The sequence below is a fragment of the Canis lupus genome, chromosome 28 (genome assembly GCF_011100685.1).
Source record: "Canis lupus familiaris isolate Mischka breed German Shepherd chromosome 28, alternate assembly UU_Cfam_GSD_1.0, whole genome shotgun sequence".
NCBI classification, from domain to species: domain Eukaryota; kingdom Metazoa; phylum Chordata; class Mammalia; order Carnivora; family Canidae; genus Canis; species Canis lupus.
This window is the reverse complement of record NC_049249.1, coordinates 35,252,566-35,267,594: the sequence shown is the minus strand read 5'-3', so window position 1 is coordinate 35,267,594 and position 15,029 is coordinate 35,252,566. Positions and strand designations below refer to the sequence as shown.

The 15,029-nt window shown below is 42.8% G+C and overlaps 1 protein-coding gene and 1 long non-coding RNA gene across 6 annotated transcripts in view; one reads left to right on the top strand and one right to left on the bottom strand.

The window, feature by feature from the left end:
- Positions 1-12,873, bottom strand: part of EDRF1 (erythroid differentiation regulatory factor 1) — a 43,523-nt gene extending 30,650 nt beyond the window's left edge. Inside the window, exons 1-9 of one of the 5 annotated variants that reach the window (XM_038579073.1) lie at positions 12,649-12,873; positions 10,625-10,833; positions 8,721-8,787; positions 7,506-7,631; positions 6,482-6,606; positions 6,077-6,233; positions 3,015-3,116; positions 2,620-2,741; positions 1,623-1,734 (exon numbers count right to left, since the gene is read on the bottom strand). In XM_038579073.1, coding sequence (XP_038435001.1) covers positions 1,623-1,734; positions 2,620-2,741; positions 3,015-3,116; positions 6,077-6,233; positions 6,482-6,606; positions 7,506-7,631; positions 8,721-8,787; positions 10,625-10,833; positions 12,649-12,756 — 1,128 coding nt within the window. In that variant the 5' untranslated portion in view covers positions 12,757-12,873. Of the gene's footprint in view, positions 1-1,622; positions 1,735-2,619; positions 2,742-3,014; positions 3,117-6,076; positions 6,234-6,481; positions 6,607-7,505; positions 7,632-8,720; positions 8,788-10,624; positions 10,834-12,648 lie in introns of those variants that run through there. The other 4 variants (XM_038579071.1, XM_038579070.1, XM_038579072.1 and 1 more) reach the window with 4 other exon arrangements.
- A 200-nt stretch (positions 12,874-13,073) lies between these two features.
- On the top strand, positions 13,074-14,675 carry LOC119877702. The gene is made up of 2 exons (XR_005380741.1): positions 13,074-13,302; positions 13,551-14,675. It is a non-coding gene; the product is annotated as an uncharacterized LOC119877702 (long non-coding RNA).
- Positions 14,676-15,029: the final 354 nt, after the last annotated feature.

Below are 15,029 nucleotides of genomic sequence, written 5' to 3'. Positions count from 1 at the left end.
AAAATGCTCATGGACATTTCAATGCTTTCTTCAAATGGAGCACATGATGAAGACAGATCACCTTTCCCAGCCTCACTAGTTCAATGTCTCCATCTCAAGTAATGATACCACTGCTATTTTAGACCCTGGACCCTGGAAGTCCCACCCTCTCCGGCCACAGCCTCTCATTAAATGCTATTTAGGGTAATGTTTACAACAGTGCTTCCCAACCAAGAGTGCAAATCAGAATCATCTACAAAGCTTTCTTTTTTTTTTTTTCTTTAATAGATACACAGATCCCACCTATCCTGATGCACCAGGGAGTCAAGCAAGTGTGTGTGTATGTGTCCTTGATCATGAGTGACTGTGATAGACACTAGAAGTTTAGAATCACTGGGCTGGATACAATGGTTAGAAGCATAGCCTCAACCAGATACAGATTCAAATACTGGCATCACCACTTACTAGCAATATGGCCCTGGGCAACTCACTTGAGCTCCCTGATGCTCAAATTTCCCTCTTCATCAAAAGGGAATAATGGTATTCAAGCAGCTAAAAAGATCGAGTAAGTAATGCGTGTAAAACGGTAGCAAAGTATCTAGAACAAAACAAGCACTCAATAAATGCTAGCTCTATCACTGTCAATTCTTAGTATTTCCTCTGCAGTCTACTAAGTCCATCATGTTACTTGTAGATATAGTGCTAAGCTCCAGCAGTCTTTTTGTCTCCGAGCCCTCCATGCCTGTCCTACGTGCCATCTCCAAACTAAGAGTCCAACATGACAAATTTCACCTCCCAGATGCAAAGCCTTCACAGATTACAGATTACTAACCAAACTCAGCCCACACTCCTTAGCTCAGCATCCTAGACTCTCCATTATTTGACCTCAGGTTTTCGAATCTATTTGCTATTCTGTTAAATGAATCCTCTGTCACCTTGCTGGAGATCCGTTATCCCTTCACTCATACTAGTCTTTTAGTGTAAAACATTCACCTGTTTTTGGAGGCCACTTCTTGAGAAGTCTCTTTCAGATAAAGACAGATATGATCTTACCTTCCCAGATCACTCACACTTTCGTAGTTGGGGTGTACTACACATCTCACAAATAATCTTTCTCTTTGCACTGTCATTTCCCATTAGTATTTTACCTTTCTGGGTAGCGACTGAACTTTATTCTTTGTTTTCCCCTCACATTTATAATGAGGATAAGGTGCCTCACAAATAGAACAAGCTCAATTTCAATATGCTATAAAACCGATGACTTCACACATTATTGCTGTAGCCTTGCTCTAAGACTACTACATATTTGTATACTGAATGGATACCTCCACTCTATAGACACTTTTAGGTAATTAATTACAATGAATGCCTGGTATTAAAATCAGAGTTTTAGGGCTAAAAATGCAGGCTTCAATATATTTATGACCTTCCCAAAAAATACCTGCACAATCATACTCCTGTAACATCTAGAATTCTGGCATTACAACACAAATGTGAAAACACTCAAAGTTCAGTTTATTCACAGCAAACTTCCTTGTTAAAAGGACAGCCTAGTATTTATGGGCCTCAAATCTTTGGTGAGGTACTCTCTGCACTGATTTACATTTGTGAGAAAATTAGAAAAGTCACACTGGCTCACTTACCTGTACAATTCCATTTACGTGAAAACACATCACAAGTTCTGGTACATTGCATATCAGGTTGTCCAACCAATAGTCAATTCCAGTTAGCACATTAATTGGTTTGTTGTTGTCCCTAAAAATACACATTTCTAACGTTATGCAGTTTAAGATGTTCCCTAATGAACCATTTGAGACTTATTTCCACCATTTAAGCATTTTAATCTATTCTCTCTGGACGAAAAATGCCATATACACTTTCTTTTCTGGTGAGATACGTATAGGCAGCTCATGTGGTATGTTCTTTATCACTGCTCCGTAAGTTCTGCTTGTGTTTCTAACTGGAATCCCTAAGAGTTTTCAGTAAGAGTAGAAGGAAATAGGATAACAGATTATTGTGAGCCTGCTGCATGCTCCTCACACAAACTTGAGGTGAAATACTGGCCCCCATGTATTGTAATACACCACACGTAGCTCACGTTGGCTGATATGAACACATACAGCTAGAGTACTAACAGAAGTGCTCGGGATGCCTGGGTGGCTCAGCAGTTGAGCATCTGCCTTCGGCTCAGGGTGTGATTCCCAGGGTCCAGGACTGAGTCCCAGGACTGAGTCCCACACCCTTGCAGGGAGCCTGCTTCTCTCTCTGCCTTACTTTCTCTGTATCTCCCATGAATAAATAAATAAAATCTTTAGAAAAAAAAAAGTGCTCATAATTAGTTAATAGGAAGCTGGTAAACCACTTCCTTAACTAATTTAATTCTATTATATTGTCACTAGCTGTGAATTCAGACCTGATTAAGCCAGTACAACAGATCGCTGACTCAAATCATGAAGAACTTGAATGAAAACCCAGCCTCAGGGCTTTAAGCATTTGCTGATAACACCCCCCTTCCTTACTGTGCTGATATCAATTCATGGGGGAAGGAGGGAAGTGAAAACCCCAGATAAAGGTGATGATTAACAAATTAAGTGAACGCAGATGAGACACTGACCCTAAACGAACACCATTTTGGTTTACCTGAGACGCAAGCTGACTGCTGGGTATCTGCCTCCTCCAAATATAGGCATGTTGGAACCAACCAACATATGTATATCTTCAAATGTCCATAAGATATTCCGAACAAAATCATTTTTAAGACCCTTTGATTAAAAATAAAACAGGAAAGGTTATTATGTAATACACTAGAGATCCAAAATTTCCCCCCATGATTCACAGAAAGACTAGGAAAAGGAAAGACAAAGCAGACATAGTAAATTAAAGTCACAGAGCTCTAAGATCATAGAGATGTTTAGAAAGTGATTTTCAGGATCAAGTGGACTTTTTTCCCTACAAATTCCAATTCAGACTAGCTTTTAAATGACAAAGTAGACTGGGGATTAGGTGTCCCAATTTGGACACCACGGAAAGCATACCTGACTGTTCTCCCCGTCATTGAATAAAGTAGTCAGGTTTTGTTCTTTGGGTGCTGAGGCCACATGCCCCACTATGTATGAGGGTTCAAGAGGCTCACTTCCCTGTGAAAAGTGCAAGGATAAGGAGTGACCGTGCTGCCATAATTTCTCACAAATGGCCTACTTTTCAAGAATATCCACTAAACATTCAAAGCATAAACCTCTAATCTACTTTTGTGAATTAGGGCTAATGCAAGTCATGAACTCTCATCACTGTGTGGCTTATTTCAGCTCTTTATTATCATAGCTATTCTAAGCTAATCACATATAGATCTTATGCAAATAAAAAAATTAAAAATTATTTTAAGCTTTCAAAGTTTCAATTTTTTTCTTTTTGGATAAATCTGAATACCACTTATCAGCCCACCCCATATCTACTGAATTAAAAATTAAAAATTTCTAAGAAATCTCAGACGTATTTTTATTTTTCCTATATTTTTAAAAAGATTTTAAGTAATCTCTACATGTGGCATGGGGCTCAAACTTTCAGACCCAAGATCAAAAGTCATACACTCTATTGACTGAGATAGCCAGGTGCCCCTGAGCCCTATTATTCTTGAGACATCGGTCATTAGAGCAGTCCCAACGTTTGCCATTGTCTCACGTGTGCTTCAGAGAACTAGTCCCTGGCGTTCTTGGTGAAGAATTTCCAGAGTAAGCTTTGAAACCCCACTGCTCACCACAGGCTTGCTCTTGGACAATAACAATGATTAAAAAAAAAAAAAAAAAAAAAAAAAAAAAAAGCCTCTAAAAGGTTCTGTACTGGAAAAATCAAGTTCCCCTCTATAAAATCCAATGTTCCCAAACTTTAATCTCAGAACATGTTTTATTCTTAATACATTCTGTGGAATATATTCTAGAAAACACTTAAGGGAGGAGAATCTTCGACAATGGGTTAACTCAGTCCAGAACTCAAATTTCCAACCATTAGGGACAGTTGCCTTAAGAAACATTAAACTTTTAATCCCAAAATCGGTATGTGTATGTGTGTGCTAATAGGCTCAGCCCCTGCCTGGGAAGTGAGTACCCTCAACTGCAAGCACGGTGAGGCAGGGGGAGAATCCAGTACTTTTGTTCAGTCTTATATTCTCCTTAAAGAGCCCCACCAGAACTTCAAACGTTATTTTGTACAGACAAGTTACCAGCCTATGGACCATATCCCCAAACTGTATTTGTGAGGGAGTACCCTAGTGGGAGTCTGGGCTCTGGATCATAATATTCTCAATAAAAGTATGGCTCCAAGGCCACCCACAGACACCTATTTAAACTCTATCACTGTGTAACAGAGGCCTCAAACTACCCAGGTTTGGGGAATAAGAATTCACGAGGTAATACACAAAAATCTCTATTTGAAATTTAGGCAGTATGAGGTTATATAAACTAGTCTGTCAGAGATTATTATTTTTATGGCAGGCTAGCTCTGCTTAGGACTGTGCCATTGCTATGACAACCATACTGCTTATGGAGCCCTTCTAAATACGTGTGGAATACGTGGATGCTAGTGGACTACTGCTGTACAAACAAGTCTCTGAAGTCAGAAATCTCAGGGTTTAAGTCCTCACTCAGATTTTACTAGCTATGTGACCACGAGCAAACATCTATTCTTCATGAACTTTACTTACTTGTAAAATGATATCGTCAACACTTAATACACATACAACTTGAAGGATGAAAAAAATGTATGTGCACACATACACATATACACAGTTTAAAGTACGTGGAATAAAATACATTAAACAGATGCCAGTTTACTTCTTCCACATATGAATCTACAGATTCTCAAAAGCCTCCCAGATTTTTTATAGTAAGCCCTAAACAAGGTAAGGACAGAATGGTAAGGTTGGGAGACGAGCAGATAGGTGGCAGAAGATTAGTATTTCCGTTATGTTTTCTGTAATGTGTGGATTTTGGAATCAAGGAATGTTAAAATAAGTTTTTAAAAACTCTATTAATGCAATATAATCACATACAAGAAAGTGCATAAAATAAATCATACAGTAAAATAACTAATTACAAAGCAAATTATCCATGTAATCATTACCCAGGTCATGACACAGGACCCTGCTCGCACCAAGCACCCATGCTCCTTCTCATTCACACAACACCCCATCTGCACCCCCTCACCCAGAGGTTAGCACTATGTGAACTTGCACGTAACTACTTCTTTCTAACTTTGGAAAAAAAATTTAAATTCACTACATAGCTTAATGAGGTTCCTCGATCTTAAAACCTACTAAAACTAAAATTCAGTTAAACATATTTGCCTCTTGTAACCCTATAGTCTGTGAGGACAGCAGCAACCTGGACAAATAATGTTCAATTTGTGAGAACACATAGCAAGAGGAAAAACACAATTTACCAAGATCTTATTTTTATCTTCTTCGACTTTGTCAATATGTCTTCCTAAAAACAGACATGTATAAATTTACATAGTTACTTACTTTACTCTTTGATAGACACAGTAAAGACAAAAACTAAACAAAAAATAAGAAAAAACCAAGAATACAAGAGACAAAACAGATATACTACTCTCTTCCTTTCTAAAAGCTTTACAATATTAATGTGGGTTAAATCTCAGGAACTTCACCCAGAAAATCTTAAGGGCAATTTTACACTTACCAATCTAAAAGTTAAGGTAAGGTCAGTATTAAATTACAAACAGGCCTGTGAGTCTCAATACCTAATAGGCATTTACTATAAATCTAAAGCTTAAAATACACAACATGACTATATCATATATACTCATGACTTCAAGGAGATAATCGGTATTGATAAACATTGATAAGCTATTTTAAATGCTAGTAAAAATTTTTAAATATTTTGAATTTAAAAAAATCTGATCTAGCTATTCATATTTTTTATAAATTCTACTTTGAAAATCTAAAAAAAAGTATTTTTTCTAATTAATTATAAGACATAAATTAGAGTACTTTTTATACCTGTTCTTCTATCTTTACCAACAAGATCATTGGTTTTGTCTTCTTAAACAAGTTTATTAAATTAATATCTAAGTACTAACTAACCTGACTGGAAGCACTGGGATCTTCAGAAACGGAAGAAGGCATTTCAAAGGGGGCGGGCCACGAAGCCCCATCCGAATCATTTGTCTGATCTGAACTGGATGATTCGGGCTGTTCTGCAGTGGATGGGACGGGCTGAGCGGCTCCATCGCCATTGATACTGGCCAATCAAAAATAAAAATATCACATTGTTACTAAAGTTAACTTTATGTGACAGTCTACTGGTTTTCAAAAGCTGAATTCCATAATCAAGCATAAATGCCATTTTAAAAAAAAGGAACGTAAGACACTAAAATGTTAATACCATACTTGCAAAACTGAAATTACTTTTACTAGCTTAAGAATTAAATTTGAGATCACAATTTCATTTTCCTTAAGATAAAAAAAAATAAACAAGCAGCCAACTACCTGTAATATAAAAACTTGGAAAGAATAGCCTTCTGATACCAGTGCTCTTTGCTCTTTTTCTTCCTCTGCCACTTCTGATCAATGAGTCTTTGATAAAACTCTTTCAGCCACGTCCAATCACCCGTCTGAGTAACAAAAGAAAATGATAAATACAACAAATCTGTAATCAAAACAATTGGTTATCCTCTACTCTTTTACAGGAAATATTCTTTTTTTAAAAAATACTATTTCATAAACACATATGTAAACACTGTCTTTCTAGACTTAATCTCTATTACCTCTTTTGGGAAATCTGTCTTCCTCTTCTCCCCAAGCCAGGCTGAGAAGTGGTCTAACACATTCCTTAGTACCTGGAATAAACCCTAATATGCATACCATATTGATATTATCTGTGATTGTTTACAATGCCAAGACTTTAAGCTGCCAGCAAACAAGGACTGTGATTTACTCATTATCACATTTCAAGAGCTTGACCAGTGCCAAGGATACATACAGAAACAGGGAATAAGCCTCAAAAAACTGCAACACTGCCTTTACACTTGACAAAAAGTATCCACTATCAATACATGGGGGGTGGGGAGTCATGTACCAAAATACAGTTTGAGAAGCTTTGCTTTTAGTGAATCACTTAATTCTAATAACTATGTATTCATAGAAATAACCTCTAATATTTTCACATTTCCTGGCAATTGTTTCATGAGAATCTCTTCAATGGAGACATCAAAGGATTTTTAAAAAATTTTAACTATTCCCTTAAGTTACTGATTTTTCACAACTTTCTTCATTGGTTTCATCCTCTTCCTTGCAAGAATCCTGGCTGTTGGTTATAAAATAAGTTTCTTCCTCATTCACTCTTTTCTATTTCCTATTAAGGCTTCTTTATATTCCAAGAAATGTCTCATTTCTCAGTTGCCAAAGTGCTAAACTGTGTTTCTGCTTCAGCCTTTCTTAGAAACAATATTTCTAGTGCCCTTAAGTTGTTAAAAAAGTGGGTTACTAGTTGTTTTTCCAGAAAAAGCATTACCTGAGATGATCTCATAAAGAGTTCTTGAATATCTAACTCATCGAGTAAGAGAGTCCTTCCTATGCGGTGTACAGCCATGCTTACATGGGACTTGCTGTAGGGAATCTTCAGGAGCTTTTTTATGTTCTTTAAAAAATTAAAAGGAAAAACAGTTAAAAAGATCTTTTTAGGGTAGCTTGAACACTTTCAAATTTTAACTTCATTTAATTTTAAAGCACAATAAACTTTATTTCCCTAAGGTTATACAAACTATATTTCACACAAAGAGCTAAATACAAACTCATGGAAAACAAAACTTTAAAACCAGAATTACCCAAGTGGCTCAGTCAGTTAAGCACCTGCCTTTGGCTCAGGTCATGATCCCAGAGTCCCAGGGCCCAGGCTCTGCATCAGGCTCCCTGCTCAGTGGAGAGTCTGCTTCTGCACCAGGCCCTACACCCCCGTCCCTGCCCCTGGCTCCCTTTCTCTCTCTCAAATAAATAAATAAAATCTTTAAAATTTTTATTTTATTTATTTTTAAAAGATTTTATTTATTTACTCACGAGAGACAGACAGAGAGACAGAGACAGAGAGAGAGAGAGAGAGGGGCAGAGACACAGACAGAGGGAGAAGCAGGCTCCATGCAGGGAGCCCGATGTGGGACTCGATCCCAGGACTCGAGGATAACGCTCTAGGCTGAAAGTGGCGCTAAACTGCTAAGCCACCCGGGCTGCCCTAAAAAAAATTTTAAAAATAAAATCAGGATCACCTACATTTTACCAGCCATTCCGTGTTAATGCAAATGAAGGTCAAAGATGTATTTTAACACAATAGAATTTCCTAAAATTAAGTGTGTATAGGTCACTTTTGCACTGACTTAAGTTTTTAGCATATTGGATAAAATTACCAACTAAGGAGCAACTGATTTGCTGTAAGTATCATTTCTTGTTTTCAACTGGTAATATTATATAAATCACCCCAAACATTACAATAATTTATAATTGCTACCATTAAAACACAACTATCAATATTAACATCACCACTGCCAGTGTTTTGGGCATCACTCCTTCCTTCTTGAAAGATGTAGCAGGGCATTACTTTACTAACAAAAAAGGTATTTGATAATCAGACGGTTGAATCTTATTTCATCAGTAATTTTTCAAGACTATACAACAAAGCATGTTATAAATCCCTAACATAAACACCCCAATTACATTTCCCAACAAGGACACTTACTTCAGAGTCAGAGACAACGTCCACATCATTTCCCACAGAATCAATAAAGTCGTATGCCATACCAAAGCTAATGGAGGGAACAAAGGCCACAAAGGTCACGCTCATAGTGATACAAGCAGAGTTTATAGGAGAAAACAGTGTTCCATCACTTCCAGGATACCCATTTTCTACATTCTTACATCTCTGAAATCAATATGCCTATCACCATTAGAATCAAGTAGTTTTTCCTTCTTAGTGGTACAAAGACTTAATCACAGATTAGATAATATATAGTAATAGAAGCAATAGGAAACACTAGAACAAAAAAAAAAAAAAACAATTGACTTTTTAAGTTACAAATCCCCACCCCAAATCTCCAAAAGTAAACAGTTCAAGATATTATTCTTTTTACGTGATGAGATAGGAAACATTTATCAGGATTTAGTCTCTAGGGCTGTGTTGCTAGTGATACACAATACTACTTTTTCAGGATTGGGGGTGGGGTGGGGGAGAACCTGACCCCAATTGAGCCAGAAGAAGAAAAGAAAAAAAATGTTGTGTCAGGTGCCACGTGAGGCACGTCTATAATCACTAAGCCTGAAAAGCAGCTGATGTCACCATTTTTCAGTTAGTAAGTGGCAGAGGATCAGAACACTTACCTAGGACCGCCTCACTTCAAAGCACGCTCTGATTTATACCATGTGGGCTAGGCAAGTTACTTAACCTTACCAAGCCTCAGTTTTCCCATGTGAAAATTAGTTAACACAACCTAACTCAAAGGGTTGTTGCGAGAATTCAATGAGATAAACGTATGAAGTACTTGGCACACTGCACACAGTCGATATAAATATAAAAATTTAAATCACTTCATAATATTTAATTGCATTGACATATAATTTATTAGGCCATTCTTCTAAAAGAAAATATCTGGACTATTTCCAACTTTTTGCTAGTATAAGTAATACTATAAACAACATTTTGCAAATAGGACTTTTACCTTCAGAGGCATTAGGATAATTTCTAAACTACTAACTCATTAGGTATTAATATATTTATGGCTCTTGCTAGCTTAGGCCGACATATTTTAGGTTTAGTCATGGAGGGGGAAACAGAAAAGAATCCTGCACATTAAATATTCTACAAGAATATAAATGTTAGCATACGTTTCTTTCTTTTTATTTTTTTTTAAAGATTTTTACTTATTTATTCATAGAGACACAGAGAGAGAGAGGCAGAGACACAGGCCGAGGGATAAGCAGGCTCCATGCAGAGAGCCTGACGTGGGACTCGATCCAGGGTCTCCAGGATCACGCCCTGGGCTGCAAGCAGCACTAAACCGCTGCGCCACCGGGGCTGCCCCAGCATACGTTTCTCTATAAGAACCCAGGACACACTCATCCTTAAATACTACCAGCGGAATTTCCAGCAACTACCTCAGCAAGTGCCAAAGCCAAGGGTATATAGGTCACCCAACATGCTGGGTTTCTTCATCAGGCTTTTTCAGACCAAACAATCCACCACTATTTAATGAAGAACTCTGTATGGCAGGTTAGGCAGTGTTACAGGTTTTCCTTCTCCTGTGCCACCAGATTTTTTTGTATTCACATACTCAAAAGGTATGTGATTGCCTAAAACCAAAACATCTAATTGAATTTTAGTGGTCAAAACTCAGCTTTGTTAAAAACAACATGCAGACCCCAAAGAAGTATATGCAAGTCATGTCCTCATATTAGAAATACAATCCTGTTAGAAGAGGAAAAAAGGACTTTGAAAGTCAGCTAAAACCTTTTTCTAAAGAGAAATCTCACCAAGATGATGAATATACCAATGAAACCGAAAAAGCAAATATTAGAGCTGGGGTGGCGGGGGCGTGGGGGGGTGGCAGGGAGTGTTGAGAGGTAAAAATGTCACTGATTAATACTTACCTTGAAAATGGCTTGCTTTTCTTACTATTGCCAAGAATGGTAGTTCCTGCTGGCCCTAGTTTGGCACTCTCTCGTAACCAGTTGGCAGGTGGGAGTTTCAAGTCTGTCTTCTCTTCAAGGCGTGCAAATGCTGTTCGAGGAGGCGCAGAGGAGTACTTCACCACAGCTCGGCTCTTCACTTCATTGCCTCCAAGAAACAAAGCTGATCCCTAATTAACACATTGAACAAAACTTGAATAACACTCCTAGAAATTAAAAATCCCAATTTTTTTTTTTTAAAACAACAACAACAAACCCGCCACCCCAGGCTTCACATGAATACATGCTACAGTTTCTAATAGCAATAAAAACGCAAGCATACACTGTCATGTTTACTTAGCTCTTTTTCTTTTTCTTTTTCTTTTTAATTTTAATTTAATTTTATTTATTTATGATAGGCACACAGTGAGAGAGAGAGAGAGAGAGGCAGAGACACAGGCAGAGGGAGAAGCAGGCTCCATGCACCGGGAGCCCGACGTGGGATTCGATCCCGGGTCTCCAGGATCGCGCCCTGGGCCAAAGGCAGGTGCTAAACCGCTGCGCCACCCAGGGATCCCATACTTAGCTCTTTTTCATGTAATTTCAAAGAAAAACATGGGTCCAGAAGTATAATGTTTACGGTCATTGCCTGAGACAGTGGTCAAGTCAATAGAATCACGTTAACGAAAGGCAAAACTTGATAAAACCTTTGCTCCTTAGTAAAGATGGATTATTTTAATTTCAGTAACCTATAATTTAGAAAGCCGCTTTCTTTTATTTTTTTCTATAAGATTTTGGGCAGCCCTGCTGGCCCAGCGGTTTTAGCTCCTGCCTTCCCTTCCGCCCAAGGCATAATCCTGGAGACCTGGGATCGAGTCCTGCGTCGGGTTCCCTGCGAATAAAACCTTTTAAAGGTTTTATTTATTTATTCATGAGACACAAAGAGAGAGCGAGAGGCAGAGACACAGGCAGAGGGAGAAGCAGGCTCCATGCAGGGAGCCCAACGTGGGACTCGATCCCGGGTCTCCAGGATCACACCCTGGGCCAAAGGCAGGCGCCAAACCGCTGCGCCACCCAGGGATCCCCTTTTCTTTTCTTTTTTTTTCTTTCTTTCTTTCTTTCTTTCCATCCATCCATCCATCCATTTATTCAAATTAAACTTTACACCCAACGTGGGGCTTGAATTCCACCAAGAGATCAAGAGTCCCACGTCCCACAAACTCAGCCAGCCAGGCGCCCCCAGGGCTTTCTCGGGCTCCAGTTTAGTGACGGATTCGTCAGTTCATTACACAAACACTCTGAGCCTTGGCTTCACAGGAAGGCGGGGGGGGGGGGGGTCCCCTCACACTCTTCACCTGCACCCCCGCAGGTAAGCTCAGTGCCCCAGTTCACTACCCTAACCTCTCGGGCAGTCCCTGTTCGGCCCGGCAGACACTTGGAACCCTTTACCACCAGCCCACCTCGGTGAGCTCCCCGGGGACACCTGCTCTTCTCCCTCCAGCTTTGCATGACTTTGCCACGTTTCTTTTAAAGGATCTTATTTATTTATTCATGAAACAGAGAGACAGAGAGAGAGAGAGGCAGAGACACAGACAGAGGGAGAGGCAGCCTCCCTGCAGGGAGCCCGCTGCTGGACTCGAACCCAGGACCCGGGGTCACGCCCAGGGCCGAAGGGAGATGCCCAACCACCGAGCCACCCGGGCCTCCCGCTCTGCCACCTTCTGGAACCGCGTGCTCCCACGTACGCTCCTTGGGAGCCGACACCGGGTCCAAGTCGCCTGTGGCTCATGACCGAGCGGGAAGCCACAAGAGCTTCTCCTAGGAGTGACCCGGACGCGAACGCCGGACAGACACACACGGGCCCCCTCCCTCCGCCTGGGAGGCCGCCCAGGAGGCGCGGGGGGGGGGGGGGGCAGCAGCGGCCTCCGGGCAGCGGGACGCCCTCCCCCGCGGGGCCGGCCCGCAGCCCCCGGAGCCCCGCAGGTCCCGCCCCGGGACCGACTCACCTGTGCAGAGGGGTCCTCGGATTCTCCTTGGGACAGGAGGCTGAGCCCTCCCCGAGCAGCGGCCCCCGCCGGCGGACACTCGGCCCCGGCCTCCTTGGAGTCCCCCATCACCTCGGCCCAGGGTTAGGCGGGGCGAAACGGGCCCCGAGGAGCCGCGACTCACACCGGGCCCGGCAGCGCAGCGGCCGCCAGAGACGCCCCACACACGGCGCTTCCGGCCTCGGACCGGAAGGAGTCGCGGTGACGCGACCAAATCTCGCGATCTTTGTGCCAGCGGCCCGGCCCCGCCTTCCCCAGCGGAAGCTCCCTTCGCGGCGGGGGTGGGGGTGGGGGGGTTGGGGGAGGGGCAGGAGCTGTAATGCGCCTGCGCCTGTCGGAGCCTCTTCAGGGGGCCACTTCTCGCGGGATCTGATTCCCAGGCTCCACCCCTTCACGCGTTTGACGTTTGTTGGCAAACAGTTCCGGCGGCTGGGGGCTCCGGGGGTCGGCGGGGTGGTCGCCGCGTGGGCGGGGGCGGGCTGGGGCGCGAGGAACCCGCGGTTGCAGTTTATGTGAGCAGCGGGGTGTTGGCGCTCCTGGCTGCGCGGCCTGCGGTGGCCTCCCCGGCTGGCGGACGGGCCCGCGGCCCCAGGACGGGAGAGATGGGGCGGCCAGGTGAGGCCTCGGCGCCGCTCCCCCGCATCACAGTGCGGCTGTGGGCCCGCGGCCCCGAGGGGAGGGGCGGCGGGGAGCGGCGGGGCCCCGAGGGGAGGGGCGGCGGGGAGCGGCGGGGCCCCGGGGGGAGGGGCGGCGGGGAGCGGCGGGGCCCCGAGGGCCGGGGGCTCCAGCTGGAGCCGCCCCTCCCCCCCCCCCCCCCGCCTTCCCCGGAGGGACGCGCTTCCGAGGCGGTCGCACCTCCGCAGGGTTTTTGCAAGATGCCGCGTTGGCCTGGGTGACTGCGGAGCATCTGCGGAAAGCCCGCTGCTTGTCGGGTGCCCGGGCGCTGGCGGAGGGCTTTCCGGGGGTCCTGGGGCTCCCCCAGCCTCCAGGTGCAGGTGTAGTTCCGTGCGGATCCTGAGTGCGTAGGTCGGGGGTGGGCCCGAGAGCTGCGCGACCTGCAGACTCCAGGAGACGGTGCCGGTGCTCGGAGCAGCGGTGGAGGCCGGGGACCTCCCCCCCCCCCCCCCCCCCCCGCCAGCGCCCTGGGAAAGCTCGGGAGCCGGACTCCGCATCTGACGTCGCAGCACGCGAGCTTCACCGCAAGACCCGGCCCCGCGTGAAAATGTGTGTTGTTTTGCGGTGACACATTGGGAAGGTTTTTGAAGACGACTTTGCCTCGCAGGATTGGGCTGCCTCGACTTGTAACTTAGCTTTGGCTCTGGTACCTCGCTGTGTACGTCCTCACTCGTCCTCGGCACATCCTTGGGGCCGAGGAAGCTCAATTTACAAGTTGCTTTCAAATGTAACGAAATATTCTTATGAATTCTGTTTAGCAACGGTAGCAATACATAATGGTGCATTTTGTAGACACTTCCAACATGTATTGATTTTGATGGTTACTGGGTTTTTTGTTTGTATTTTGTACTCCTTCTTTTGGCAGGGTGATACGTTAGTTATTGTACTAAAAACTTGAACAGAATTTATGATATCAGGCATTAGGAAGATGGCTAAGTCCTTTTTTTTTTTTTTTAAGATTTAATTTATTCATTCATGAGAGACACAGGCAGAGGGAGAAGCAGGCTCCATGCAGGGAACCCCATGTGGGACTCGATCCTGGGTCTCCTGGGTCACGCCCTGGGCTGAAGGCAGGCGCTAAACCGCTAAGCCACCCGGGCTGCCCTGGCTAAGTCTTTTTTGGTATATAATACCCTTAACCTGGGAAATTATTACCTTCTTTTTCAGGAATGTTGAAGAACATTTCAGTTCATGCGATGTTAAAATTTTAAAAATCAAATACGCATCATCATCCTAATTTCTAAAACATGTCTTTTTCGTGTGTGTGTCCATAAAAACATCTCTGAGTGGTAAATAAAATGATTTAAAATTTATTCTTGACGTTTTATTTTCCAATTTTTCTTTTTGATTGTTCATTGTTTTATCAAAAACATGATTTTTATTAAACTTTTAAACTTATGGTTTAGCTTCTAGTAATCTTTAAATGCTGTTGTTTATTGGTAAGAAGGGATGTGCTGAGGTATCAATAATTTTTTTTTTTTCAGGACTCAAATATATTGCAAGCCTCTTGAGAAGTAGGTTCCTGAACCCTAGGTAATGTTGCTTAGTGGGACAATATGCTGGAAATGGCAGGGAGCAAGGGCCTGGGTGGCTCAGTCGCTTAAGGGTCTAGCTCTCGATTTTGGCTCAGTTTGATCTTAGGGTGGTGAGATCAAGCCCCACATAGG